The sequence below is a fragment of the Caloenas nicobarica genome, chromosome 3 (genome assembly GCF_036013445.1).
Source record: "Caloenas nicobarica isolate bCalNic1 chromosome 3, bCalNic1.hap1, whole genome shotgun sequence".
Classification (NCBI taxonomy): domain Eukaryota; kingdom Metazoa; phylum Chordata; class Aves; order Columbiformes; family Columbidae; genus Caloenas; species Caloenas nicobarica.
Genome location: NC_088247.1, coordinates 5,026,940 through 5,052,612, shown reverse-complemented (window position 1 = coordinate 5,052,612; position 25,673 = coordinate 5,026,940). Strand labels below are relative to the sequence as shown.

Genomic DNA, 25,673 nt, shown 5'->3' with positions numbered 1-25,673 from the left:
AGTGTGAGTCTATTTAGGAAGGAACGTAAGTTGAACTTTAACAGAAATGGCAGACAGTCCAGTTGAACGAATTCCTGCAACATCAAAAAGGTTTTATATCGCCCCTGGCTTTGCCTCAAAACTATAAATTTACCATCCCTTAAATTTCACTGCATGCATTTTACTTCTGAGTTAAAACCAGGAGATATATGTGTGTATATATATTATTTTTTTTCATATCGGGTGGGAGGAACAGGATTCAGAAAAGAAGTGGAGCCCAACTTCACGCAGATTCAAGTATTTATTTGGCTATTGCGAATAAGTACGATCTGTAACATGCACCAGAAGGGCTGAATCTTCGCTGAAAATGTTAAAGGGACCGCACATTTCTCTTCCGTTTGTAAATTAAAAAAAAAAAAAAAGACACTTTTTCCTTTTTATTTGTTAAAAAGGAAAATATTTAGCACAAAAACCTACAAGAACAAAAGCACCAAAGGCAATCAATTCCTCGTATTACGAATGTATAATTAAGTGGTAAAAAAAAAAAATAAATAAAGGAAATATGTTTTTTTTCTTCTTCGCCTCTAGCATTGCTTCCTCTCGCTTCCTTGCTCCAGCTCAGCAGTGTCTACTTTCCTCATCTTCCTCCGCTCGAGTTAATTGAAGTTATGCCTCTGCCTTGCTAAACTTTTTCCCTCCTCTCCCTCTCCCCAAACTCTGCCTCTGCCAGCCCCCCTCGTCTGATTACATCTAGTAATTCTCCACTGAATGAACGTCATTTACAATAGTAGGGGAGCTCTCGAGCTGGCTGCCAGCTTCACGCTCCATTTGGTCCTGCATTCTCCCTTTAAAGTAGTCGTGTAATATTAATAGTCATGAATATCAATTATTATGAGGCGGTGTAGAGAAGGAAAGGGAGGAAGGGGTAGCGGAGCAGTCTGAGCCTAGCCTTGGGTTGAAGAGGATTGTATCTGGGAGCTCAAAGGAAAAAAAAAAAAAAAAAAAGAAAAAAAAAAGAAAAAAAAAGAAAAAAGAAAGAAAGAAAGAAAGAAAGAAAGAAAGAAAGGAAAAAAAAAAAAAGAAAGAAAGAGAGGGAGGGAGGGGTAAATCATATATGTAGATAGAGGTTTCCAGGCTCGGTTTTGGGGGCATTCGTCTTTTTTTTTTTCCTCTCTTTTTTTTTTTTTTGATGGATAGACTTCGAAATATCTCAAGCTGTTCTCCTGTGTCCAACACGTCCCTTTGCAGATCTCCTTGATATTTTTCCCTCCAGTTATTAGTATTATCAACATTATTTTATTTTTAGCTATTACAAGACTTTTTTTATTTCCAGATGTTAGTCCACACCTATTCCGCCATGGTGAGTTTGGATCCATGTTGTACTAGAATTGCATGTTCTCTCTCGATCTGTTGTCTCTCTCTCTCCCTCTCTCTCTTTTTAAACGCCTTTGGCTTGGTAATTTAGCACAATAATTGGAGGAGGCTTGCAGCTGCTTCTCCCTTTTTGCATTGTGTGTTCTCGATTTGAGCTAGGGGAGCTTGGGGGGGGAGATTAGGGGGGGGAAAAAAACTTTTTTCCTGTTTTTTTTTTTTTTTTAAACCATGTGTGCCATTGCTTGTGGGGGTTTGAGCTACACTTTGTGGAATAGATATTTGTCTTGTTTACTTTAGCCTCGCAGCTTCAGCACGATGGAGTTGGACAAAACTCCTCTCCCACCTTTTCTCTGAAGCCTCCACACACCCCCCCTCTCCGCGTCCCCCCACACACCCCAAAGACTTTTCATTACAATTAACCCCCACCCCATTCTCCGGAATATCATATTGGAAAAGGAGACAAAAGACACTGGAAGTTGCTGCAGAAATCATAGCGACTGGATTTGTTCAATACCGATGTTTCAATTTTGACTTTTTTTTTTTTTTTAATTTTTTAGAGGTGAACTTTCTTTATACGAAGAGTCCCTGTGATTTTTATTTTATTTTTTCAAGTTCTTTTTCGCAGAACTTCTTACCTCGGAGTCCTCCGAGAAGTGCAACTTTCCTTTTGGTCTTTTCCACGTGAAGATGAGTTGGTGATTTTGAGTTTCAGGTCTTCAGCAGAGCGAATAAACAGATGTTTGGAAACTTTAGGCAGGACAAGGGGTGGGTTGTTTGGAACGATGCGTGGTTTGGGGGTTCTTAGTTTTGGGGTTTTTTTTTAATCTTTGTTTTTATTTGGGGGCTGCTGGAGGGGGAATCGTGTTCCTGAACTGATGTCACAGATCATACTCGCATATGGAGCACTAGTCCTGCATTTTTAATTTTGACATTTAGCATTTCTCCCTCTCACGTCCTCCTTGCCCCTTCTTGATAGTTATTGGGAATAGACACGATGTGGGTGTGAAACATCGGAATATTTGTAATCCGCGGTGGTAAAGGGGACACATCAGAACCTTAGTTTACAACTGTTTACGTGTTTATTTTGGCGTGGGTTTGTTCTCCTTTTATTTATTGTTTTTTTAAAGGTCCTCTTTTTTGTTGTTGTTGTCGTTTTTATTTCATTCTGCTTGTAGGACCGGCATGATGGAGTGCCCAGCCACAGTTCCAGGCTGTCCCAGCTGGGATCCGTCTCCCAGGGACCCTACTCCAGCGCTCCTCCGCTCTCTCACACCCCATCCTCGGATTTCCAGCCGCCTTATTTCCCACCCCCTTACCAGCCTCTTCCTTACCACCAAAGCCAGGACCCTTACTCCCATGTCAATGACCCCTACTCCCTAAACCCCTTGCATCAACCCCAGCAACACCCCTGGGGACAGAGGCAGAGGCAAGAGGTGGGATCAGAAACCGGGTCGCTGCTGCCACAGCCTCGGGCCGCCCTGCCCCAGCTTTCGGGACTGGACCCCAGGCGGGACTACCACTCAGTAAGGAGGCCAGATGTCCTTCTACACTCAGCTCACCATGGCCTTGACTCTGGCATGGGGGACAGCCTTTCTCTGCATGGCATCGGACACCCAGGGATGGAGGAGGTCCAGGTAAGGTACCGCGGTTCTTTCTCCTTGGGCAACGCAAGATGCCTTCCAGGCTCCATCCCTCGGCTAGAAATGATCTGTGAGGGTTCCACAGCAATTTTGCTGTGGGTTACCATCCTTTTTTTTCCGCACTGGGATTATAATTGTGATACTCCCCCTTCTCGACTTTTTTTTTTTTTTTAAAGAGAATTTATCTCATCGCTGTCACGCACAGGCTGTGCTCTGCAAACCCTCCCCTACATGGCAAGCCAGCAGAGTGCAGGGGGAAGGCAGACACACTGCTCTAAATATTCCACGTGTTTCAAAAGCTGGCAGAGTTTAAGCCTGACTTTTCAAATTCCAGTTATTTCCCATGCAATCCCAACCCTCCCCCCATTCCGCCCCCCCCCCCCCGCCCCCAACCAATTTCCTGCAGTTCAGGCATTTTGATGAAACTGTCAAATTGCTACATTTTTCATCCGTGAGGAAGAGAAAATATAAACAAAACCCAAACCAAAAGCAATAACCGGTGATCAGGAGCAAGCCACCCCCTCCTTTTTTTTTTTTTTTTTTTTTTTGGTGTAGGTGGTAGGGTAGCACTGATTGTAAATAGTTTTATTCCCTCTTTTGGGTAACAAAGAAGTTTCACCGGGCTCATAGCACGCTATTGCCCAGCCTTCTCCCATCCCACGCGAAACTCATCATCACGTGTTATTTCCTAAAAACAGAGAGGCCCTTAACAACTTCGGTGCTGGGATGGTTTGCACCTTGCCGGAGCAGGGCATGGCCAACCGGTGGGGATCTCCAGGGACCAGGTCCTGCATTAGGTTTTACTAACCGGGATTTAGGGGTTACCCTCGATTTTATTTTATTCTTTTTGGGTTTTTTTTTTCCAAATTTGTATATCATGTGTACCATGAATATATATATATTTAAACTTGGAATAGATAAAGATATAAACAACTGTATGAAATACGGACTTCCAAGTTAAAAAGGGAAAAAAGGAGAGGAGGCTGAGAAGGAAAAAATAGCCTTGAAAAAGGATCCCGCTGAACATTACAGGAATCAGTGGCAGAGAAGCGGGGAGTGTTATTGCATTGGCTTGAGGCTTGTTTTAGGGTTTCACAGGAAAATCTCCGAACCTTGCTGGGGCGAGTTGCTTTAGGAACAGAAAGGTTTTTCTGGTTGGAGCCTCCGAGCTGAGTGGCCGCCGGGTCGCTGGTTTCTGCGGTTTTCCAAGCTGGTTTTGAGACCTGGGGGCAGCCCCTGACCCCCCACGGGCGCGATGCGCAGGTCTGGTCTCGCATTCCTGGCTCGGACAAACTGGCTTGCGGGTCAAGGCGAGTTTTACCTCCGCGAATGCAGGAAGGGGATCGCTCTCCCTCTTTCTCTCTGCAATCGATAGACGTTAACTACTGTTCGTGCTTTGGTACTTACACTTTTCCCCAAAAGCCGATAGTTGCTCTTGTGAGAAAGAGAGAGAGAAGAGCGAAGGAAAGGGAAAAAAAGATTAAGATAAAAGGGAGAAAGAACAAAAGGAGGAAGAAAATGAAGAAAAGGTAAAGAGAAGGAAAGGAGTAAAAAAAGAGAAGGGAGGGAGAAGGAAGAAAAAGATTGGGAGACAGAGAAAGGGAGAAAGGGAGAAAGAGAGAGAGAGAGAAAAAGAAAGAAAGAAAGAAAGAAAGAAAGAAAGAAAGAAAGAAAGAAAGAAAGAAAGAAAGAAAGAAAGAAAGAAAGAAAGAAAGAAAGAAAGAAAGAAAGAAAGAAAGAGAAAGAAAGACAGAGAGAAGGAGGGAGAGAAAAAGAAGGAGGAAAAGAGAAAGAAAAGAAAAAGGACAGAAAAAAAGAGAAGATAAGAGAGAAAAGAAAGAAAATAAGCAGAAAGAAAAGAAAGGAAAAGAGAAATAAGAGAAAGGAAAGAAAAAAAAGAAAATGAGGAAGGAAAAAGAAAAGGTGAAAAAAAAAGACAAGGAAGGAAAGAGAAAGAAAAAGAAGAAGGAAAGAAAAAAGAAAGGAAAAAAAGAAAAGTCCTGTTCAGCTCAAATAAAGCAGCTCTTCCTCCCGTTTCCAATAAAACATCCCTTTTGCGGTCAGGGCACAGCACCCACAGAAAGTGCCTCCCCGCGACAGCTCCGAGCACAGCGCTGCGCCCCTGGTCACCGGCCACCCGCTCGTCCGGGGATGGCGATGGGGATGGGCCGGGGCAAACGAGGCTGTGGGCCAGCAGGTCTGGGGTTCTTGTTTTGGGGTGCTGAGGCCACTTGGAAATGAAATAGGCCTTTTATTTCTAGAAGTTTTGGTCTCAGGCTGGGGGAGGAGGGGGAGAGGGAGAGGAGGGTATCCCAAGGAGAAACACGTGAAGGAAGAAGTGTCCAACTGCAAGTTAGCACAGGCAGGAAGGAAAATGGCCCAGTACTCTCTCCTACCGTTCAGCATTTTCTATTCTTGTTGCCCCACTAGTGACAGATGAAGCTGGGCAGTTTTCCACTCTGATTTTTAATACGAAATTATTCTAGATACAAGGATTCCTTTCTAGCTACAGAGGTTCCTATTTAGGTGACATATACTTATTATCCACCAACACTAGGGAATATTTCCAGGAAGGGTCCCCCCTTTTTTTTTCTGGGTTTTTTTTGGTGGTTTTTTTTGTGGTCCAAAAAGTTGAGGCAATATCTAGGTATACAGTTGGATAAAGACGTGTCTCTTTGCTTTTGCTCATGCATGTCTGATCAAATACGTGCCACGAGAATGGGTTGGGCTGACAAGGGAGAACGAGACAGAGGAAAAGAGTGCGTGACAGAAAGAAACAGTGGTTATTTTATAAACATCAAATCCAGGCCATGTGTGAGCCGTTGTCCAGGGGTAGAATTAAGTGATTGTAACACGATAGTGCCCTGTTATTGTAAACAGGACGTATTGTATTGCTATTGCTGCCCCTTTCGAGAGGAATTTTCAATCTGCCATTTACAGAGAAGCCAAGACGTACTTAGTGAAAACAAATTTGCATCATCTAATATGGACTCTGAAAGCATTACAACCCCGGGTGCGTTTTTTTTTTTTGCTTTGGTTTGGGTTTTTTTGCTTGTTTCTTTGTTTTTCCACGGCGAGGCAAAAGTAGGGTTGTACTAGTCAAAGATAGAATAAAGAGCATATAAAGGGGGAAATCTACATTCTTTAGCCTCTTTAAAAGAAACAAAAAGGATCAATCTTCAGAGTTTTTCCTCGGATGTATCCCTAGCTGTTGGACAAATTGTATATATACGGTTTACGGGAAGCTCCGTGCTATCAGATTATTGGAGGAGGGGAGGGAGGGGAATATTCCTCTTTAAATTTTCTAAGTATACCTGAAAACTCATCACCTTTCCCCTCCCTGCACACACACCTCCACTCCTCCTCCTCACTCACACTGCCGTTCCCGCTCCTATGTGCTAGTGAGAGGCACGGAAAGTTAAGTTACACCAAAACACCCAAGTCTCTTATAAAGTAACCCCTGGTATCACTTTTAACTAAAGAAGTCTAGTAATTAAAAGTCTGAGTTGTTTTTCCACGTTTCCGCATGCAGTCCTAATTAAATCTTTACGATCCTCTCTGTGACTATTAACTGCCAGCATGCTGAGCGAATATCCTGTACAAAAACCCAGCAGGAGGGCGTAATTAGATAGAAAATCAGACAGGAGTCTTCTCATTAACTACAACAACTAACCCACGTTGCTGATGGAGCGAGCGGAGGGCACGCACACACATAAAGCGTGTGCGCAGCCATAGACTCCAGAGATAAGGTGAGATAAGGAGGGGGAAAAGAAAAAAAGAGAGAGAAAGGGAAAGATGGTGTTTCATATTTGCCTCCAATTTTGTGCCATCGAGGAGCACCACGATGCACACCAGCTGGCTGCAGGATTTACTCATCATCCCTCTTTGGGAGCTGCTCAGGGAAAGGAGGGAAGACTTTGTAATTTTATTTTGTGCCCTTTAGGTATGAAGCCTATTGATTATGAGAGAGAGGCACAGCCACGCACAAACACACAGCATAAGGAACCCCTGTGTGTGCGCTCGTTTGAGTGGGTATTCGAGGAAAATGAAAGGAAAGATCTCAAGAAAATATTGTTCCGTCATATTTTTGGGAGATGTAATTTTCTCCTAAATCATATTGCATTTTGAACGTCTCCACTGAGTCGATAGAGAGACAGAGATAAGGGCTAGATCCGGATAAACTCAGCCTTTCCGTGTAGCAAAGATAAAGTTAAAATAATAAGGGGAAAAAAATCATCGCTTTGCTGTAAAGATGTTTTCCTTATCGTGGAAAAAATGTGACAACTCCCCAAATACGCAATAACCCGGAAAAACCCAAACCCTAAATAGTAATGAGAAAAGTAAAATAACAAAATCAAGAAACCCACAGGTCCTCTCTCTCCCTGAAATCCAGATTTTTCTCTGAAACGCAACCTGTCATAATTCTTATGACACTTCTCTTTGGGAGACTGTTTTACTGTGCTGACTGCAGATTCAGCGGTAATTTTTGTTTGTTTTGTTTGCTTTGTGTATCCCCCTTTCGGGCTGAGAAACGAAACCCAACATTTGCTCTGTCCTCTGTGCCCGTCTTTGTTCTCTCCCCTGCTGAAGAAGTTAATGCCATAATAACAGGTGTGCTCCTAAGCTGGCTGGTAAAAAAAAAAAAAAAAAAGAAAAAAAAAGAAGAAAAAAAAAAAGGAGTTGGGGGGAAGGCTTTGAAAAGGAGGTCGGGGTTCATACTTTAGTTCATACTTCTGATAATGTATATTCCCACTCCCTCCTCTCTGTCCCCACTAATTCAGACCATGGAAGTAACCTCGGGAGCTGTAAATCTCTTTCTGCTTGTACCCTGTACCATGTGGGCGTTGCACCGCACTCCGAATTGCTCAGGCTTTAATTAAAAGTCCATAATGTAAACTATTATATATAAAAAGTAAATGGCCCTTGAATTATTAAGATGTAGCAGGGTTAAGCAGACAAACAAAACAAAGAAAAAAAAAAAGAGGGTGGGAGGAGGAGAGGAAAGGGGAGGGAGAATTTAAGTTGTCCTTAATCGTCTTCATTTATGTCACGCAATAGATCTTGCAGATGTTGCCAGATTGCCAGATTTTCAAAGAAAGAAATATAAAGCTTTATCGAATGCAAAGAAGTCTATGTGATATCTATGTTTTATAAGATAACAAAACCAGTATTGCACTCCAGTTGCTCCACACTTTCTTTTTTTTTTTTTTTTATTAGAAGACTGTATAATTTGTAAGAATTTCATTTCCTTGTCGATTTGGGGGAATAATAATAACAATAATAATAATATAATCCCTCCTCCCCTAGTGAATGAATATAAATGGAAATAACAGAAACTCCAGTTTGGAATGACATGATTTATGTGCGCGATTCTTTAATATCCAGTCAATTTGAATAGTGATGTTTTTATATCCACAGTCAGTTGAAGATGCCAATAACAGCGGTATGAACTTATTGGACCAGTCTGTCATTAAAAAAGGTATGGATTATTCCAACAAGCTAGACAAACTTTTACTGTGTAGCAATATCTTCATGATATATTTTTACTTTGGGGCAATTAATTTATGCGGGAAGCAGACGTACATGGCAGCAAGATGAATGGTTGATTGGATCGGCAGATAGAGCAAAGGGGAAAGGAAAGAGATGTGAAAGTGAGAGTGGATATTCTCCCCTCCCCCGTCCTTCGAAGGGTTTAATTACACAAATGCTCTCAGATAGAGCACCCCACGCTCAAATGCAGTTTCCACGCCCCCCCTCCTCGCCCCCCGATAGTCCTCGGTGGGGACCCCTTGGCTTTTAATGGGGGAAGGGGGTTGATTCCCTTTGGGGCTTAAATGAATTTCCCAGGCGAATCAAACGTGAAGGGAAGAGAAAGAAATGCCGGTGGAAAGGCAGCCCCGACCTCCTTCCCCCCTTCCCCCAAGAATCCCCCCTTCCCCGTGCCCATTTTTTAAATCTTCCTACATATGCGCACATGATTTAGTGTAACTGCAGAATCACCCCATACTGTTAAAGGGAATGTGATATTAACAAATGTTTGCAGTCTCTTGTACAGCTGTAAGCAAAATAATTAACTAATTAAACTAATTAAATGTAATTACAATAACTCATTTTGGGCGTATTGCAGCTGCTTAATTTTTTTACATTTCTCTGACAGTCACTCGAAGATGCTTGGCGATTAGTGTTGTGTTATGCTGATAGACATTAAACAGATCACACACTGCAAATGTAGGGAAAGCTATCTTTAATTATCTAAGGAGTTTCTATTTCTAGATTCAATTTTAAGTACCAGAGATGAGCCTTAGAAATGCTGTCCCTTATGCTTCCTATCAACAGCACTTATCTCCAGGACCTTATTATTTGTCAAATGTGCACAAATACTTTAATAGAGATGATCTTCTAGAATGTAAAGCAAAATAACAGGGAGAGTGTTTATTTAAAACGTGTTCAAGGCAGCATGAGGTCCTTGGGTGTATTTATTTTTTTTTTAGTTTAAGTCCTCATGTAGGGTCTCACACACACGTACACTATGAAGTTCTACTTATTCGAGGGAGGACAGACGAAAACTTGAAGACCATTTGGCAGAATCATTGATGACCACCGGCTGAAAAGTCAAAGCTGTTTTACAGAAATAGAAAATTACTTACCTTAAAAAAAAAGGTTGCTTCTCTTGTTTTTGTTCAATTCAAAAGTTTAGTAAATTTTGTTCTCAGGGTCTGTAAGTTGATGGCTTTTGGCTGTGTTTTTCTCTCTTTTTTTTTTTTTTTCTCTTTTTTTCTCACCCTCCTCCCCTCCCCACCCCCACTTGACACCTCGTACAAGATGTTTTCTCTTGGGTGTATTTCATTAATTGGTGCTTGATTTGTAGTTGAGACATTTCTTTCTAACCCTGCTCCGTGCTCTCATTTTCCTTTCGCAATACGTTTTTTTCTTTTTTCTTTTTTTTTTTTTTTCCGCAGAACACTTTCTGTTTATCCCCTAGTCTAAAATATTATTTTTTTACCCCCTCTCTCTCTGTGTCTGTGTCTCTCCTCCCTTCAAATGACGAGGACAGGAGCGACATTTAATGTGCATGCTGAGTGATGCAGTTAGATAGTGAGTAGCACTAAAATGTGAATAATTACATGTATTAGGTATAGATTTAGGTGTGCTTATTGTGTATGGGCATGGCAACGGCCACAGGTCGAGCAGCTGCCGCCTAAAGAGACACAGTCCCATATAGGTGGGATTACATGTGCCTATTTGCAGCCATAGGAAGAAATACTCTGAGCTTATCCATGATGAACAGGATACATATGCACTTTGGAAATTAGGTTACTAAAAAAGAACCTGAGATTCGTCTGCAGCTGCTATAAAGCCACTGTAGCAGGATTTTCTTCCTTAGAAGTAATGCTGAGCTCTAAGCGACTTTCCAGCATAAAGGAATATTGTGAGATCTGTTTCTTTTTTGCACAGAGAGTTGCCCGGGTGCGGAGGGAGAAAAATGGGTAATAAATAGTAGGTCACATTTGTGGCAGACAATATTTAATCAGGACGAGAGAAGGAGCAACACAGAGAGGGTTCAGTATCAATTTCGCTTTGTTCCCTGCAGTTTATCGCTGTGAGGATGTACTTTGAAGTAAGAATAAGTTATTTAAACTCTGTAAGTCGCCATTGCAGACGGATGGCGTAGACAGACAGACAGGTATTGACTGATTTTTGTGCAGTGGAGCACTCCCCGTGATATGTATTTGCTAGACCAGGATTGGAGGGAGTCTATTTCACCAAAACCTAGTTTAGTGTTTAAAATGCTTTAATTACAATGTAGTGGAAAAAAAGTATGATGCAGACTTGAAGTCTAAACTTAATCATATCAAACAGACTGCAAGTGTCTGCTTCTTTATGGTCTTTGAGACCTGCAGAGGGAATTATCTATCTATGCAAAAGGATTGCCAAAAATATTAAGGAAATTATATAGAGATTCATACGCGGCTATCGATTGATCTCGCGTATCGATCCCGCACAATAGGTTACATATCCACAGTCTCCTGTTACGTTTGCTATCTGAGCTTACTTGACATTTCTGAAGTAATTTAGTTAAGAGGAAATGAGTTGTTCCCAGTAGAGAGAGCAAACGAGTGGAGTGAAGGTAGCCAGCGTGATAAATGGCTCTTTCATTTGGAGATCTCCAGAGCTCGTTTAAGGCTAATTTTCTGTATTAGCCCCCTTTGAGCTATTAATGCAATAGGCAGGGACCGTGGCCCCTCGTCTCTTAGCTGCCCCATTAGACCGAGCATTAAGCTACCAAGCCTGAACTCTACTGTGGTGGTGGTGGTGGAATAATGAAAGGTGCTTTTTAAACTCTCCTAATCTAAAGTGGCAGAGGGTGGTTAATACGATTTGAAGGGGGCTGGTCAATGAACAATCAATAAACTAATAATGAGGAGGATGCGGTACATTAACAGTCTAAAAAATCCAACGAGACATTAAAAAATCATCGTTAACTCCTAGTTCCATTAAGATTTGGGTGGTGGAAGTGGGAGGGAGGGAGCCAGATAAATCATCAAGATGATAATAATCACCAAGAGCATTAATACCAGATTTATCTTAGCTTTGAGAGCTTACCGGCTGCACGTTTTGAGGCCTTTCCCTCGATTTCTGCTGAAATGGAGGGAGGGTTTTCCGTGTGTCAGGAATAAAAGGTCGGGTCCCCTTGTCAACTGCTCATCTGAAATTTCCTTGGCACCGTCTATGGCGCAAGAAGTTGTCCTCTTGCAAAATCTTGCGTGGCCCGAGTCCCAAGTTAATTTTTTGTGACTCTGGGGCACAGTCAGTGACCTTAAAATTATCCTGATGTATTTATTTACTTTCAGCTGTTTCTGACGATCGTGTGCACACTCACATCTGATTTAGCATGACAGGCCATTTTAACCCCAACACCTTCATTCATTGTCTCGTCGCGAACACTCTCTAGTGTTCATAATATTCTAAAGAAACATATGAAAAGAGGTGTCTTAACATTTTTTAAACTCCTAATAATACAGTATAAGATTCCTCCCCACCTCTTCTTGAAGTATCCGGATAAATGATTAACTGAAAACCACTCTGGACTCAGTTTTTCAGGTGATAGATCAGGGAATCGGAGATTGTTGCTTCATTACCACTCAGTTTCGTGCTTTTTCCTGGATTACCTATGAAACCTTAGGATCGCCTTTAATTGAATGCAAAACAATTTCTAGCGCATACACTTCATTTTGAAATTTAGTCCCGGCTTTCAGGGGAAAGGGAATGCAGTGGAGCAAAAGGAGGGTGGGGAAGAGGAGGGGACAAGAGGGACAGGAGGAAAGGGAACATGAGCACTCACTTTCTGTATTTATTCATTAAAATTAAAATAAGAACGGGGTCTTTTAGTGACAATGACGTTGTCCTTGGACTGGACTTCGTTGTCCCTGGACTTCGGATTTGGCTACCATGTCAGACCAAACAACCAGTATCAACAAAGTGCTGTTCTTATAATGGACAACAAAAAAACTTTTTATTCATTTCAGGCCCAGTAGGTAGATTTCAAAAAAAAAAAAAAAAAAAAAAAAAAGGGGGGGGGGTGGTGATAGCTCTTTAGTAATAAGTTTCTTCATCACGTTTGTTAGTAATAATTACAAAAAATATTTACTCTAATTAACTGATTGATTGCCTGATCAATTATCATTCACCAGGGTTTTTGCAACGGTATCCATAGCTTACAGCCTTGTTATTCGGCTATTTTCAAGGCATAATTCTATATATATATATTTTTTAAATTGATTTAATTCGTTCTAATGCTGCTGAAATGCCCTTTTATTCCCATTTCCTCTTGTCCGTGTGCACTTTTGCGCCTTTTCACGCGTTTGTGGAGAGCAACCCAACAGAGAACCACCACCATCACCATGAAAAAAAAAACAAAACCAAAAAACAAACCCGCAACCTAAGACTTAATGTATGCACAGAAAATTGTAAACATGTAAAGAACTGAAAGCTTCACGCTGAGTTTCGCCATGCTCCATTTCCCCACCATTTCCTGCTGTCGTTTTAAAGCGATCTCACTCATCTAGAGATCCCGTTTGCAGGAACAGTATGCTTATAATTACTAACAAATCAAGCGGCTACTGTTGCTCTCTCGGTTTATTGATAAGCTGAAGAGAAATGGAAGGGGGGGAAATGACAAAGAGGCTGGAAGTAACCACAGGAAGAGAAAGAGAGAAAGAGAAAAGGAGAGAAAAAATAATAGAGAAAGAAAGGAGAGAAGGAGAGAGAAATAAAGAAAGAGAGAAGGAGAAATTCTGGAGGGGGAACTATGTATTTGTGAGTGCTCAATGCACACAGCAAAAACAATTTGGGAGTGAAAGAAAATCGAATAGTTTCCGCTGAAGACAACAAGAACTAAATATAATAAAGTTAGAGCAGAAGTGATGGGGACGCTGCATGTATCCATGTGTGTTGTTCAGAGTTATTTCAGCAGTTCTTGCAGTCTCTAACCAACTGGGAAAGTTGACATCGACTAAAAATATACTGTGCATTACAGTTTATTTACATACACGCAGGGATTTGACACATGCAGCTGCACACACGGACGTGTCTATCTCTTCACCCACGTTATATTATCTCCGGTAATGCCTGGGCTATATCTGAAAAGCTATAGCTATGATAAACATATAGATATGATATAGATAGAGATAATTCATTCCATGGCAAACACTTTTTTGAGGCAGCATTAGGTAATTTACAGAAGATATAGAGTCTAGATAGAATACATCTCTCTGAAGCTATGAAATCGCAATAGATATGCTTACATCGCCTGGTAAGCCTCTAAAATGGGTTTAGAGTTATTAGACGCCAATTGATGGTTATGTTCCTATGGTCCTTTTCGGGGAGGCAGTGGCAGGAACAAAAGCTGAGGAGCTCTCAGCATAGCTGGGAAGGGAGCCAGTCTGCTTCCCAAAAGCAATTTGCAAGTTAAAAAAAAAAGAGCACGTGAAAATCCATATTTCAAAGGTTAACTAATGTAATGAGTGCTCCAAAAGGCCAAAGCGAGTGCGGTGAGGTACATTTAAGCGTTGCACAGGTCCCTCTCTCTTTAGTGAGTTTGGACTAAGATCAGATGTTCATGGAATTGCTGCCTCTTGTTTAATTTCTCAGTTCACTGGACAGTGACCTGATAAACTGGTCACTAAATATAGCCACTGCAAACGTGTACTCGAACCGCTGAGGCCATGTGTTTGTCCGAAGAAAAAAATGTCAGTCATGAAAATCTGTCTGATGGCACTGCTTTAATCTAACTTTTTTTTTTTTCTTTAACTTTTTCTTGATGCTTCCCTCGAATGACATTGCAGAACATTGTGCATTAAATAAGTCATATACCTATGTACGATGGGGGCAAGCTATATATATATATATATTTTGTTGTTGTTGTTCCCCTCCCATACTTTATCTGATACCCCAAAATAGTCTTTTCCTATAGTATCAATGGCAAAAATCCTATTAATAACAAGGAAAGCAGGAGCGGGCCTCTAACTATTTTATAACTGTTTCTATGCTGTTCTCAAACTATTTGAAACCTCCTTTATGAGCTGCATAAAGTGCCTAACTAAAAATAATAGAGAAATAGGAATCCATTTCACTTTCCGATTCCCTGGAGTAAAACCACTCCAAATAATTTGTTTATACTGGAGACTATATACAAGGCATATGAAGCAATATGTATATCTAAACTCGACATGCCTTTTGGTTTTTAGCTGTTATAGAGCTTTTATTGTGGGGGTCTGGTCTGGCAGTAGGAAATGATCTGTAATAAAAACAGTCAAACACGGTTGTGTCTATTCCATACACTGAGGTTATAAAATTGGCAATTGCCCAGTAGTTAGCACTTGGTAATATATTAGGATACCCGATCTTATTGTTTAGCAGCTCCAGACGATTTAAATATCCCCTCAACCCTAATGGTTTGATTCTCCAGATATGTTGCAAATAAACAGGGTTTTTATGGCTTAACTGACATGTATTATAACTACCTAAATAGCTGGCATATGTGCATAATAGAACCCTATTATTTGCCGAATTGGTTTTGCAATTGATTGAGTGGAAATGGGAGACTGTGAAGTAGTATCTGCTCGACGAGGGTGTGTAATCAATTAGTCTTCTTCTCTGAAACATGCCCGCTGGACTGTCAGGGCTCTACTACCAGCAAACCCCCCCATTTCGGACTATATTTTCTATAAGGAAACGCGTGTTGCCGCGATTCCGAGAGGAAGCAGCAGTAGCAGCTGTCAGCTCTTATTAACTCCTGCATAAAACATACCTTAAGTACGGTGTGTTATCAATTACTTGCAGAAATGAAACAACTGGGAAAATGCAGCGAGGCTCCCTATAAATTAAAGTGATTGGTTGATTGATTAGAGCACCTGCTGTATATCATAACAGTTAGACACAACTATTGAAGTTCGTTTGTAAACAAAAGTCACGTCACGGAGTAATTACTCTCATTCTTAGTTTAGTCGGGGTTTTTTTTTGTTTATTTCCGAATGTGTCTGGTTGTTATTATAGGAATTTGTTCGTTATAATCCCCTTGGTTACTCTTAAAATAACCTCACTAGTTTCTCAGAGAAAAGAAATATTGCATTTTATCGTGGTTTTATTTTGTTTAGTTTCGCTTTATTGTTCTGTTTTTATCTCCCCCCGCCCCCATAACTACCTTCAAATATGTGTTACAGTAACAAGACCAACTTAATTTAGGGGTGGGAGAATTCTTATTACTTCACGGACAGCATAGTATGATCAGGGTGGCAAATGCCATGGTTAGAAGAGATTTTTTTTTTTTCCGGTGTTAGTTTTTCCGAAGAAAAGGACTCATTTTATTTCATAAACCAGACTTAATAAAAAAAACCCAAAGCAATAACAGACCTGTCTTCTGGTTGCTGTATCCTCCAGCCTTGATTCTTATTTAAGACAGCAATTCCCTTCGTCTGGTGAATTTAATCCTGGCTCAGCTTAGCAGTAATGGAAACATTAGGGAAAAAAAAAAAAAGTGGTAAATTTTCATTTTTATTTTTTTTTTCCCCTCCAGAAAGGCGCTGTCCGTTGTACAAAAGGCATCGGGGGGCTCTGGTTGAGACACAGGCTCAAACCCGAAAGTTGCCAGGTGCTTGCCAATATGTATTTTATTTCCCAACGATCAAACCCTGCATAGAGGCTATACTGCACCACCTTTCTCTCCATCCATCATTCATGGAGCAGTTTCCTAGAGGTTGGGGGAGCAGCACCCTTTAGGTTGCTGGAGGTAGCCAGAGATTCAAAATTCCCTTTCATTTTGCTGTTCTGTGCATGTCAGAGAGACTGTGGTTAACCTCTACTCCTTCGTGCCATAATGGTTTCTCTCTCCCCTCTTCCCCTTTTCTTCCTCCAGTTCCGGTTCCTCCAAAATCTGTTACTTCTTTGATGATGAATAAAGATGGCTTCCTGGGTGGAATCTCAGTCAATACTGGAGAGGTGTTTTGCTCTGTACCTGGCCGCTTGTCTTTGCTTAGTTCAACTTCAAAGTATAAAGTAACTGTGGGAGAAGTTCAAAGACGCCTTTCTCCTCCCGAGTGTCTGAATGCATCCCTCCTAGGAGGAGTACTTAGGAGGTAAGAAGCTGGGGCGGGTGTGTGAACATGCCCCTGTGTGGGCATCCGTGCATGCACCAGAAAAATGTGATCAACGGTAAAGACGATTGCAACTATGCATTGATCCTGTTGTCATAACGTGTGTATGTAATGTTCAGGGTAAGGTGAAAATACGCTGTATGCGGGTATTGAGATTAATGTGTGGACACTAGAGTAAGATTTGGCCTTGTGCAGTTTCTGTCAAAGAATCCCCAAATGAAGGAAGCGAGAAAAGAAAATTTTCACTCACACATGCACACACTTTCTATCTTTTTTCCTTCTCCTCACACTTCTCTCTTAGAAAATGGACAAAAATAAACTGCCATGAGGGGCATGTTGCAGTTAAGTGTTGCAGGACGAACTGGATGTATTTCAGGACCTGATGCATTTCTAGGCATTTCCAAGAAAAATTGATGAGGCTTCCTCTATATGGTAATAATGATAAGGCAATTAACGGGGTGTCACACAAGACATTATTGAAATTGGCAGGGGATTAATAGGCAACTTGTAAGGTAGGTGCCTGACTAAAGAAAAGCCATTAACAGATAGCTTTGAAAGTCCGAAACTGAGTGCTTCATCTAGATAAGGTTGCTAGAGAAATTACTCACAGTTGGTCTTCAGGCCTTTGTTGTTTAACATTCGTGCAAATCACCCGCTAATGTCCCCGTGGATTTTGCTGAAGACCTCAAAATAGTTGGCACTGTTAATAGCGAGGAAAAAGAAGACCAAGGGATAACCTGGAGGCCTTGTTGCCACTCGAACATATCAAGTGAGAGATCGTTCATTTAGGTACCAGAAACAAGGATTTAAGCTCCGACGTCAACGTTTGGAAAGACTAACAGGAGAAAGGCTTTTATCTTCTTGATAAGTCCTTCTTGACTTGTCTGTAAGAAAGGTGAGCTAAGGCTCTATCTCCAGTCAGAACAGGGAAGAAGTAATGATATGGTACGAGGTACCAGTTCGCTCAAGCCAATGGAAAGCTGAGAGGGGATAAGACTTTATTTTCTACATGTGAGGTATACGCCAGACTGGAAGGTAAAGCATAACTTCAAGACAGAAATACATTTAATAAATTTGGCCTTGAATAAGATTCAGATCATGTTTTAAAGCTGCTAATCTTAGAGGGGGGAAATACCTTGCCAGCTCCTGTATCAGAAATTCGGGTTGACTTTAAGATGTTTTAGAATGAAGATGGTTTTGGGGTTTTAATTTTTTTCACATGCAAAAAAACCCCTCTGTGATGATGTCAGAGAGTCCAGCTACGTGTTTGGAGAGGAGAGGGCAAGTCCTGCTACATGTAGTCAGTCACCCAAAAGTACACGTGAGAATGAGGGTCTCCCAAAATAGATGTTGTTCCACGTGAATGTCTGTAATCATTGCTCAGCTGTGATCCTTGCCAGTGAGAGCAGCAGAGATTTTTACTTACAGATGCTAACCTGCCTGCTTATTCTGTACAACTATAAATGGAGTAGGGAGAACATCTGAGAGAGACACGGTAGAAAATGTAATTATCAAGGTAAAGAAACACCATTATTGAACTTCAGTGGATTACTGGAGATGGCCCAAGCCATAATCGTTGGCTGCTACTCACTTCAGTTCCTATCTTTAATCTAAATTTTAGACAAGCTTTTGCTTCAGAGCAGATGAAATATAGAAAGCTGCTCTCCTGCAATTCTGCCATCTCGCCCTATTTAGTTTGATATAAAATAGTGGGAAGCCAGTCTGGCTTCTCTGTCGTTCCTGGTTTCCTCACTCTAAGTGTGACTGCTAATTCTTAGACAAATTTTAAGTCAGAACTAAGAGATATTTGGGATGAACTTCGACGTTAGTGCCCAAACTCTCCCTGATTTCGCAGGTCGCAAGGTTTCATCCCTGAGGGTTTACATATGTATAAGCGTCGAAACAATAGCTCTTTATTTCCCACCTATAGCTCACTCATCCTTTTATTGTCCTTATCAGCAACCTCCGACAGATATTCGAATCTTCCTTCAGGCACTCAGTTCCCCCTGTATAACGCTTCCTGCCTTTGGGTTGGCTCTTCCTCCCAGCATCGCCTTTTTGCACAAGAACACATTCATACACACTCACGAAAGGGTTCCTGAAGTTTCATAAGTATTTTCCCCCTTTTCTATTTATCCACAGGCACATACATTCTCCCTTCGAGCCTCTCAGGTTTTTTTTCCCTTGTTCTTCTTCCCCTTCTGGCTCTTTCCTGGAATAACTGAAGATTTAATTCTTCTCCTCTATCTTTCTGCCCATCTCCCCACTGCGTCCTAACACGAGTTAGTGTCATACAGTAGGAACCCACTTGCTTTCTAGATCAGAACACTATCCGTTAATTATTGCTATCCGGCATTATTTGATTTCCCTGGATAAAATAGGCAGAAAAGTGGGTTCATCCCCACTCCTACCCCTGGGAGAAATTAAACAAATCTCAGCAAACCCGAGCAGAAACCGACACACCCAAAGCACGTCGAGTGAAAACCCTCCCAGGCTCCACTGACTGCACAGACTAAACATTTCTTCCAGAAACACTTGCGGGGTTAATCACGATGTTAATTTCTTTGCCATTCTAGAGCCAAATCGAAAAACGGGGGGAGATCTTTGCGAGAAAGGCTAGAAAAAATCGGTTTGAATTTACCAGCCGGCAGGCGTAAGGCCGCAAATGTCACTTTACTCACCTCCCTGGTGGAAGGTAAGCCGAGGGTCGCAGCTCCCTTCACACCCCTGCCTGCTCTGAACTCGTGTCTGACATTTTACCAACCAAAAAATAATAATAATAAAAAAACCCCAAAGCCCCAAACTTTAGGGATCAGGTGGGAAAACCTTGCAAAGGTGACATTTAGGGCGGGTTAAGATGAACACCGGCAAGGTTAAGGATCCCATTCCCAAAAATGAAATCACTGGTCGTTGATTCCTCTTGGTGTCAAGAATGCGGTCGTGTGTGTGTGTATATGTATGTATATATGTACGTGTATATGTGTGTGATTCTGCATGGCTGTCCCATTCCTCATTGCTATTGATTTCCTGCCTGTGCTCTCCGACTCCACGTCTACTCCATCCTCTCACTAATTCGCTCCTCCCGAGCTTATTTTTGGCCACTACGGGATGCTCAGCAAAGAAAAATAATACAGGTTGTATTTTTATATATACATTAAGAAATCAGAGCAATTAAAGAGTCGCAGAGCACGGTTTACCTTAAGGTGGCTAGAACTGAATAAAGAGACAAGCTATTTCTGAGGAAGGAGAGAGGGAAGGGGAGACTGAAGTTTCACCTCATTTCAAGTCAACTAATGTCATTTTGGTGCTCGGCATGTTTCTGTGATTTATCGTCAACGTAGTGAAAAGTAAAATGTAGAGCCACTAATATGTTTAGGATATGTGCGTGCTTATGCTATGAGAAGTTGGACTTTCTCCAAAAAACACATAGCCGAAATAGTATGGGTGCAATTATGAATTATATGTATCTACATTACACATACACACCGAGAGGCGTATAAATAATCCACTTATCTCTTCTGCATATAAGCATGCATAAACATTTGTGCTGGATATTAACTTTTCAACTATTTTGATTGAGTTGTGTGAGTGATAAGACCTTACCGCATGCAGAGCTGAAGGCAGGTTGGTAAAAAGATGGGGACTGGTATTAACGAGCTGCTTCTGGTACCTGCTTGTAGGTTATGCTGAGTGTGCAAAGCACAGCGCAGGTTATGGATTAGGGTCGCGCTATAGGAGACGTGTGTGAGAACAGCCCTTTAACACCTGTTTTCGTGCACATACGTGAAAACAAGAGCATCCTACTCACAGAAAAATCAGCCCCTCCTCGAAGCTGGTTTGAGGTTCCAAAGCTTGCGCGATTGTGTAGTGATGCTAAAATCTGTGTCAAGTGTGTAATAAGGTGTACATTACCCTCCTCTCCCCTGATTTCCTTACAAATCAACAGTTTACCTCCAGAGAGCTCCCTCTATTTTGAAAGTAGCTGCACCTGCTGGAGATTTATCTTTCTTTTCTGCCACCAGCCAGGCTTTAGCGTCGCTGCAATTGTATCGCCGAGAGCAGAAACGCTCCGGCCGGGATTACCCGAGCGGTGCCCTGGGGGGACCCTGCCCGGGGCGGTGGGGCCGTGGCGGGGACTCCCCAGGCTCCGCCGGCTGCCCTCGCTTTCATTAAGCGGTTTGGTGATTAGCAAGAAGCTTTGGAAAGCAGAAGACGACGTTGGAAAGCAACTCTCGATCGTTAAAAATAACGTGGTCCTGGAGTTATTAGGCATATCTGGTTTGAGGGTTGGAAATCTTCCCCCCCTGGTCCCTCAGGCGGTGCTTTAAAGGGTTTAACGCTTTATTCTAGAGGGGCTGAGCTATAATCTGGTGGAATCCCCCTTGAGCCTGGGTTTCCCTTCCCTCCCCCCACTTCCTATTCTCCTCTTTTCTGAAGCTACTGTCTTCTTCTCGTGGCATAAAGTATATCCGTAGGAGTTGGATGGCACGAACCTCTGAAGGCAAGAAACCTGAAAGCAGGCAGGCAGGAAAAGTGACAATTGGAATTACAGTAATTATTATTTTTCACAGAAAAGATTACCATTAGTCGCTAATCCTCCACCGGGCAGACAGGAGTTCCTGCTGCATGATGGTCAGTTAAGAAAGAAAATTAATAATTTCTGTCGGATGAAAGTCAGATATCTTCATTAATTTACAGATGTGGCAATAATTGTGATAATGATGCAAGTGTTCTGTGTACAAAGAAGTGTGTATATAAACACACACACAAAGAACTGACATGAATATTAACATTATGTCAACATCTGTAAAATTTTGGACAGTGTTCTGGTGTATTGAAACAGGAACTGTTTCTCTGCTGTAAGGGAAGTTTGGATCTTTCTGTCTTTCGGGATTTGAGTTTCCCCTTGCTTTTTTTTGGTCCCAGTTCATTTGAAAGTGTGTGTGTGTGTGTGTATGTATGTGTGCATACTTCTCCCACAGTTCTGCACACTCAGCTCCATGTGTACGTACCATCACAAGTGCATTGTAGCAAATGCAAACCCCATCAGCTGAAAATCTGTCCCGGCAACTAACTTCTACCCCCAAAACAGGGCTTGTGGAGGGAAAAACCTATACCCGGAGCCTGTTCCTAAGGTGTAAGGGATGATATAAGTTTTATACAGACGGCCCGAAGGAGCTGGTCTCTCCCGGAGGGAGCTGCGGGCAACAGCCCCGCTGCCCCCGCCGAGTCCCCGGCAGGTCGGACCAGCTCAGCCCGGGGCCGGCGGTGCCCGGAGGTGCTAATGCCCTTGTCGTTCTCCTCCAGGTGAGGCCGTTCATTTAGCTCGGGATTTTGGGTACATCTGCGAAACGGAATTCCCAGCCAAAGCTGTTTCTGAGTACCTGAACAGACAGCACACGGACCCCAGCGACCTCCACTCCAGGAAAAATATGCTGCTTGCGACGAAGTGAGTAAAGAGAAAATTCTCCTCCTCTTTAAACCCTCCCTCTGGGCTCGTTTTGAAAGCAGACGGATTTTCCGGTTCCCAAATTATACCGGCCCCGTGGGGAGAAAAGGTGTTCGTATCCTCCTATGGGCAGGGGAGACTCTATAGCGTCCCTCTGCAGTGGGGTTTCTGCCCACACACGCTGTCCCTATAGAGGATGTAGGTGACTGTCCCCTAGCTACCATACATCTCTTCCAAGCCCCTCCCCAGTTCAAAAATATTTATGGAAAGGAGACCAAATATCTATATTTTGCCTCCATAGCATGTCTAGTTGTCCCTCCTGCTGCTCACACACACTTGTTTGTCTGCTACCAAACACCAATGTCCTTTCCATAGGGTTAAAGAAATAAATTAAAAAAAAAAAAAACAACAAAAAAGAAACACCCTCCACCACCACCATGTACTCGTACTGATGCTCAGTTTGGTCCTCTCAGCTCATCTTTCTCTCTTGGGACTTTCTCGGTGGATGTGCTGTATCAGATGATTTACACTTGGCTCTGCCTCCCAGGCTATTAACTGGGTGCTCCATAGTTTGCTTGGGTCCTCGATGGTGGGTGCTCTGTGTCTCCACATATCCCTGTCTATCTGGAAGAAAGAAAGAAAAAAAAAGGTTAAAAAAAAAAAAAGGAAAAGGAAAAAAATACCAGCCCAAGCAACTCTCATTTATTTCATACTCTGGAACGTGGCTTGCCTCAGATGATAGTGTAATTTAAAGAAATATATGGAGGGTTGAAAAATCATTTGCTCAAATTTGTCCAGATGTTTTTTAGACGTGATTGGAATTTGATTGCCCTTTTCCGCAGGGTCAGAAGATATTAATGTCCCAGAACTTTAATTGCTCACAGACCCTGCTTTGCTCTTTGAAGATGTAAAATGTTGGACTCATTACTGTTTGTTCTCCAAATTCAAAGTTTCCTCTCTTGCACTTTCTTAATGGATAATACACATAGAAGTAGACCTTTATCTTTTTCCACCCTCTGAAACCTTTAAACCACTGGGAATTTCAGAGAATTTCAGAGGATGGGAGCCGAACGCCTTTTTTAAGTGATTTTTTTTTTTAATTCCAGCCCTTTTCTCTCCAGTCCCTGGGTAGGCATTTGCCTCAAAGAAACTATTCTTTAGGGAACCACACCAGCCCTCAGGGTTTGTACGTTCTCAGGCACTTGTTGACTTGAAGGCCTTTTGGACCAGAGCAATGCAAAAGAAAGTGGTGGTGAGGGAATTAATTATAAAAATGAAATCTGAGTTTTCAAAGGTGTGGGCAGACAAACAAGAGCCAGAGGTCAACTCTGATGTGTTAATTGGGATGTCACTCCCCAAAATAAAATTGGAGGTGCTCGCTTTGCTCCTCATGCAATAAATAAGCCAGCATGGAGTCCCAAAGTTCTGATCTTTCTCAATAAGGTGGCTCAGCCTGAGCAGTCTCAGAGGATGCTCCACTTTGGCCCTTTCCTACACCCTGTCTCTGTGCCACCCAGTAGCTCTCAGCACATGGTTGCACTTTCCTCCAGTAATAGCATTGGTGGGAGCTGCTTTGAGCCAGGGTCAAGCCTCCAGGAAGATGGGTGGATAACAGACCCATGGAGCATCTCATAGAATCACAGAATGTCCTGAGTTGGAAGGGACCCACAAAGATCATTGAGTCCAACTCCTGTCCTTACATAGGACAGCCTCAAAATTCACACCATGTGAACCATCTCCCTTTCAGTCTCTGTTATTTCTAGAGCCACCAAGCAGGGCTGGGTTTTCACAGTGCTTCAGAATCATAGAATCATAGAATAGTTTGGGTTGGAAGAGACCTTCGAAGGTCATCTAGTCCAACCCCTCTGCAATGAGCAGGAACAATGGACATCCTTGTGGCTGCTGGAGAGATTTCTATCTCCAGACCTGGTCTTATCCTGCAATTGCAGAAACCTCTCTCCTGAAGAACATCATCCTGAGCAGGGAGCTGCTGGCTTGTCATGGTCAGTCCCCAAGTGCTGCTGGGGGAAAGGAAGGTGGAAAACCTGATCTAGTTGAAGATTCCCTGCTCATTGCAGGGGAGTTGAACTAGATGAGCTTTGAAAGTTCCTTCCAACCCAAACTGGCTATGAAAAAGATCCCATCCTGGGGCTTGAGATCACCTTTGACTTGAACCTACCTCTTTCTTCAGCCTTGGTTGCGTTGGAGAAGTGTGGGATGAGCCTAACCACTGCTTTTCTCTCTCTCTTGTCCTCTCTTTGCCTTTTTTTCTTCCATGCAGGCAACTTTGTAAAGAATTTACAGATCTCTTGGCCCAGGACAGGACGCCCATTGGAAACAGCCGGCCCACCCCTATTTTGGAACCGGGCATTCAGAGCTGCTTGACTCACTTCAGCCTCATCACTCACGGCTTTGGGGCCCCCGCTATCTGCGCTGCCCTCACGGCCCTTCAAAACTACCTGACTGAAGCTCTCAAAGGCATGGACAAGATGTTCTTGAACAACAACACTGCTAACAGGCACACATCTGGCGAAGGACCAGGTAGTAAAACTGGAGACAAGGAAGAGAAACACAGAAAATGAGAGAAAGAGAGAGAGGGGAAAAAATTAAAAAAAAAAAAAAGTTAAATAAAAGGAGAAAAGAGAGAGATAATCTTTTAAAACAAAACCGTCTTAATTTTAGCTTTAAAAATATTGGATTGGGCTTCGGAAGAATTCTATTAGGTAGGACAAAATAATAACAGTAATAAGAATAATAATAAAAGAAAGACAATAATTTAAGATCAGAGGAGAACAATGGTGCAAGACCAGTGGTTCAGAGTCTCTTGCCAGGAATATTTGAAGACAACCACCAGGATTTTATTCCCGCTTCTGTTCTTTCACATTTTTTAAATAATGATTGGGGGGCGGGGGGAGGGGAATATAATAATAATAATTAATAATAATAATAAAAGAAAGAAATGAATAACTTATTGGAAGAAATCGGAGAAACATTTTTGGTGTCAGTGCTTTGATTTATTGAGCTGCACGGTCTGTCTTGCTTCTTTTTTTTTTTTTTTTTTTTAATGACGTCCTGTCTCCACTCCTCTAGCTAAAATGATCTTCCAGAGCGTTCCTTTCTGAGCAACCCCATCACATCATTCCCCCCCCGAGCTCTTCCCATCTCATCTCACCACCCTGGTTCTGTCTAGACTAGGAAAGGAGCCGAAGTCACCAACACCAGCCAGTTCGTGCTGCGTTCATGGCGTCTCACGTTAATGCCATTAGACGGGAAGTTTCAAGACACTGTAGCTCAGCTGAATTAACTGACTGTATTTTTTAAGAACTTTTTTTGTTTTTCCTGGTCTAGACAGACTCTCTGTTTAGATTTCCAGCGTTTACAGGCGTGTGTGGGTGCGTGTGTGCTTATGTGTGTGTATATGCATATGCACATACATAACTTGATGGGGTGCGTGTGCATCCTGTGTATGTTTGTATATATATGTATGTATATAAATATATACATATATATTTAATATGTGTGCATAGCCACACATATTTATGTGTGCAAACATACCTTTGTAATTTAGTACTTGCCTTT

The 25,673-nt window shown here is 42.1% G+C and overlaps 1 protein-coding gene across 1 annotated transcript; it reads left to right on the top strand.

Moving 5' to 3' along the window:
- The first annotated feature begins 1,067 nt into the window (after positions 1-1,067).
- TFAP2B (transcription factor AP-2 beta) lies at positions 1,068-24,942 on the top strand. The gene is made up of 7 exons (XM_065631337.1): positions 1,068-1,339; positions 2,529-2,987; positions 8,412-8,472; positions 16,408-16,627; positions 19,222-19,340; positions 21,953-22,094; positions 24,376-24,942. Exons 1-7 carry the CDS (start codon positions 1,313-1,315, stop codon positions 24,674-24,676), a joined length of 1,329 nt encoding a protein of 442 aa, XP_065487409.1. The 5' UTR covers positions 1,068-1,312; the 3' UTR covers positions 24,677-24,942.
- The last annotated feature ends 731 nt before the right edge of the window (positions 24,943-25,673 follow it).